This window comes from Haplochromis burtoni, unplaced genomic scaffold, assembly GCF_018398535.1.
Source record: "Haplochromis burtoni strain Fernald_Lab_line unplaced genomic scaffold, NCSU_Asbu1 Contig_310, whole genome shotgun sequence".
NCBI classification, from domain to species: Eukaryota; Metazoa; Chordata; class Actinopteri; order Cichliformes; family Cichlidae; genus Haplochromis; species Haplochromis burtoni.
The window spans coordinates 654,342-658,300 of NW_024582671.1; the positions used below are offsets into that span (position 1 = coordinate 654,342).

General features: G+C 49.6%; 1 protein-coding gene across 1 annotated transcript in view; it reads right to left on the bottom strand.

Moving 5' to 3' along the window:
• Positions 1-430: 430 nt before the first annotated feature.
• The window catches only part of pik3c2b (phosphatidylinositol-4-phosphate 3-kinase, catalytic subunit type 2 beta), a gene marked incomplete in the record, with an annotated part of 45,107 nt that continues 41,578 nt past the window's right edge, over positions 431-3,959 (bottom strand). The window contains 6 exon segments of the mRNA XM_042228183.1: positions 431-435; positions 1,040-1,115; positions 3,033-3,150; positions 3,267-3,391; positions 3,477-3,672; positions 3,814-3,923. Coding sequence (XP_042084117.1) covers positions 431-435; positions 1,040-1,115; positions 3,033-3,150; positions 3,267-3,391; positions 3,477-3,672; positions 3,814-3,923 — 630 coding nt within the window.

Here is a 3,959-nt window from a genome sequence, read left to right on the forward strand (position 1 = left end):
TAAAAGGGAGTTTTTCCTTCCTGCTGTCGCCAAAGTGCTTGCTCATAGGGGGTCATATGATTGTTGGGTTTTTCTCTGTATGTAGGATCTACTGTACAATATAAAGTGTCTTGAGGCGGTTGCTGTTGTGATTTGGTGCTGTGTAAATAAAATTGAATTGAATAACCTCCTGCTGGTTTGTCGTCATGGAGATGGGAGGGTGTTGGGTTTGAATTTTACGTGAGATTAACAGAATCTTTAGTTTCTTACTGACTGAAACCTTCAGATATATCAGTACAAAGGAACGTGCGGGGCAGCAGTAGACACGATAACCTGACATCAGTCACGACCACCTCTTAGCTCAGTGCCTGCAAAACAAGCAGCTTCTCCCCACATAGATGCTCAAACTCCTCAAGGTGGATCAATGAACACGCTGTCAAGGGTCACATGTCTAACCTGTGGACAATAAATAATTAAGACAACATGAGTAACAAATGAGCATGGTTGTGCTTTGGTGTGTTCAAGCCCCGACTTGAGCTCAGGAGATGAGGGTCGAGGTAACGAGGATGGTGTTTTAAGATGCGATAGCGCTCTTTCCTTCCAGTTGGTGAAGGCGACCTCTGATAATAAAACCGCTACGATGCTTCATATGTTGATCTGAAGGAGAAGGCATCACGCTGTGATGATGTATAATTATGAGAATAATCTTTTTACTGGCTGTAACCTTTAACCAATCAGCAGTGATTCTGTATGAAAACATGCCACAGATCTGCTGTTACATGCTGAGTCACAGAGCACTGACCTTTGACCTTTGTGTTTGTGTGAGTTAAAGTTTAACAGAGCGAAACCTCTTTGGTGCAGTCTGACCTCAGATAAGCTTATATTTGATATGAGTACTCCTCATTGGGTAACGCCCCCGTCTAATCAGCGTGAGGACCCGCCCACTGTGGCTTCCTAAAATCCGTACACTGTCCCACTGAGCAAACAAAAAGTCTTCCCAGTTTATTTCCAGTTCTTGAGCTTTACACATTAAACAGCGTGTGGGTCCAAAATCACGTACCTGCTGGTTTGCTCGCCGTCGTTCCTGATCGCTCGTCTCTGGGCAGCGGGTGGAAGAAGGTGTACACCAGGTCACACTGTGCAGACACACACACACGGGGTGATCAGCCTGTGATTAGCTCACTGAGGTAAACGGGACAAAGGTCGGTGTAATCAGAATAAAGACGAGTGGACCTGACACAGCTCAGAGAACATCCCTGCATCGGTGCTGTGGACGTTCAGCTCAGGACAGAGCACTTCTAAGAACTTCCTGGGACTTCCAGGAAGTGAGGGGTCAGCTCACCATCCTTATCTTATGTAAGAAACAGGAAATGCATCTTTCTGCAGGGCGGAGAACCTTCATCACAGCGACATGATCACACACCTGCCTCTGCACCTGTCTGCCTGCAGGCAGAGCTTCCACAGTCAGGGAGAGATAACCTTGAAGAGGGCGGAGCCCCGAGGACTGCAGCGAGCTGATAGAACAGCAGCGCCACACCCACTCAGTGCGTGTGTGTGGGTTTCGTCCTGAGAAGCGACTCAGACTAAAAGCGAGCTGGTGAGGTGATGGCGGCACTCTCATGTTCGGCCATGTTGTACTTTGTGTTTGTCTGCAGCTGAGAGGTTCAAGCACACCTTCCTTCACCTGTCTGGGCTCGAGGGTACCACTGGCCGTTTTCACTACTGCAGATTTTAGCTCTTTGAAAACTGTTTACGTCTCGTTCCTTTCAACGTTTCATTCAGGCATTTACATGCTTCTATAAATAAATACAAGCCAGTAAAGACTGAAAGGAAGGATAAAAAAGGATGACACGGGACATAATAAGGTTACATATGTACCTGAGTACACACACCTCCCTCCCCAGGAGTGCATTGCTACTGACTGATTTAGTTGTTTTTTGCGAGGTGAGAGACTGAAGGCTGCAAGATGTTCTCAAAATCTTTCAGTTGGTCTTTTAATACAAATCTGTCCACACAGAGTCAGGATGACGCCACCTTTTTAAAGAAGGACCGATTTCTTTGAACAACCTCACATGTTTGAATTTACTGTTAATTTTTCATTTTGACATTTTGTATAAACACAATGGTAAATAGCATATTTACTCGTCCCTGAGGACCCCAAAGCGCTTGCTTTACACATCCAGTCATCCACCCATCCACACACTGGTGATGGCAGCTACATTGTACCCACAGCCACCCTGGGGCGCACTGACAGAGGCGAGGCTGCCGAGTCACTGTTTCCTCCGGGCCTCTGACCACCACCAGTAGGCAACGGGTGAAGTATCTCGCCCAAGGACACAACGATCAACGATTCAGAAAAAAACATTGTGCATATTTTTTACCCTAACTCTGGTTTTTATGTGGCCTGTCAGCACAATTAAAAAAAAAACTGGTGTACAGTTTGAAGTCCGCACTCAGGGTGGCTGCATCTTGTTGTTATGTCATCCAAAACTGCCACAAAGCCCCTCGAACACCACGGCTAAACCTCAAAGGGGCACAAGAAGCCTGGAGACAGCCTGCGAGCCCCTTTCGAAACACGGCAGACCAGCAGGTGCTGCTCAGCACCAAAACCCAGGCAGCTATCACTGCTGCCACACACACTTTAACTGTGGACAAGCTTTTATGCTGGTTGAGAACAACATGACACTCACTGCACCCTGGAAGGTGCTGTGGCCCCGATCATGGCCCTCCATTTATGTGTGGAGGGTGTATGTTGTATAATATTAATGTCAGGGCTTACCATCATGTACATGGACTGTTTCTTATATGTTCTACTCTGTCAGAGCACTCAGAGTGCAACTAATTCAAGCACTTCTTCTAAGCTCTTAGGTGCTCAAACTAGCATTCACACACATGGGGTTAGTATCTTGCCCAAGGATATTTGGCATGCAGACTGGAGCAGATGGGCATCGAACCACCGACCTTCTGGTTAGCGGCCGACCTGCTCTGCCACCTGAGCTACAGCCACCCCTGAGCTACCACTCATGTGAGAACCGACCCAGAAAGCCACTGACCTGAGCGACCTCCGGAGCGGCGTGGATCAAGTGCCACACGTAACCGTTCAGCTCGTCCTTCCTCCTGTCAGCCATCGCCTCGCTGCGGGAACGGCCAATCACAAAGCGACTGGGGAAACTGTGGGAGGGGATAAGAGGACAGGAGGAAGGACCTTCTGCAAAGCTCCTTTGTGCACCTAGGAGTGTGTGTCTATGGGCACACATGTGTGCATGTCAGTGTGTGTGTCTGTGTACCTGGGCAGTTTGGATGAGGGGAAGATGAGCCTCAGTTTGCTGTGGAGTTCCTGAAACTCTTCAAACGTCCTCTGAACCAGCTGCACCTCCTGCTGACCTTCACGCTCCACCTTCACCACAAAAGCCTGACACACACAGACACACACAGCTGGTTAGTTTCTGCTTCCCATGTGCTTCCCATGTGCTTCCCACTGGCACGTCTGGACTCACATATCCCTTTCCGCCGGTCCGGATATGTCTGCAGATGTACAGGTTCTTGATGATGCCGTCGCTCTTTGCCGAGTGGAACCTGGGGGCGAACGACAGCGTGGGGCGCTCCTCCGACGAGGTGAACTTCATCTGGGCCAGATTGTGGATGAAGAAGTTCAGTTTGGTGGCAACGCTGCCCAGACTGGACTCGATCAACCTGCCGGGGTCAGAGGGGTCGTTAACAAAGGCGGCAGGTGTAGCCTGGACGCTGCCAGAGACCGTCTGCAGCGCAGGTCGTGATGACTCGTGTCTCTGCCCTGAAGGTCGGAGGCATCTGTGCAGGTGAGCCCGCGCCTACCTGGTGAAGTACATGGTGGCGTCAGCCTCAGACTCGTGAGGTCTCAGTGCATCATAGACATACTTCAGGTCATCGAGGTCGGAGAGCTCCGGGATCCCACAGGACAACATCTGGACACACACGCACACACACACACGCACACACAC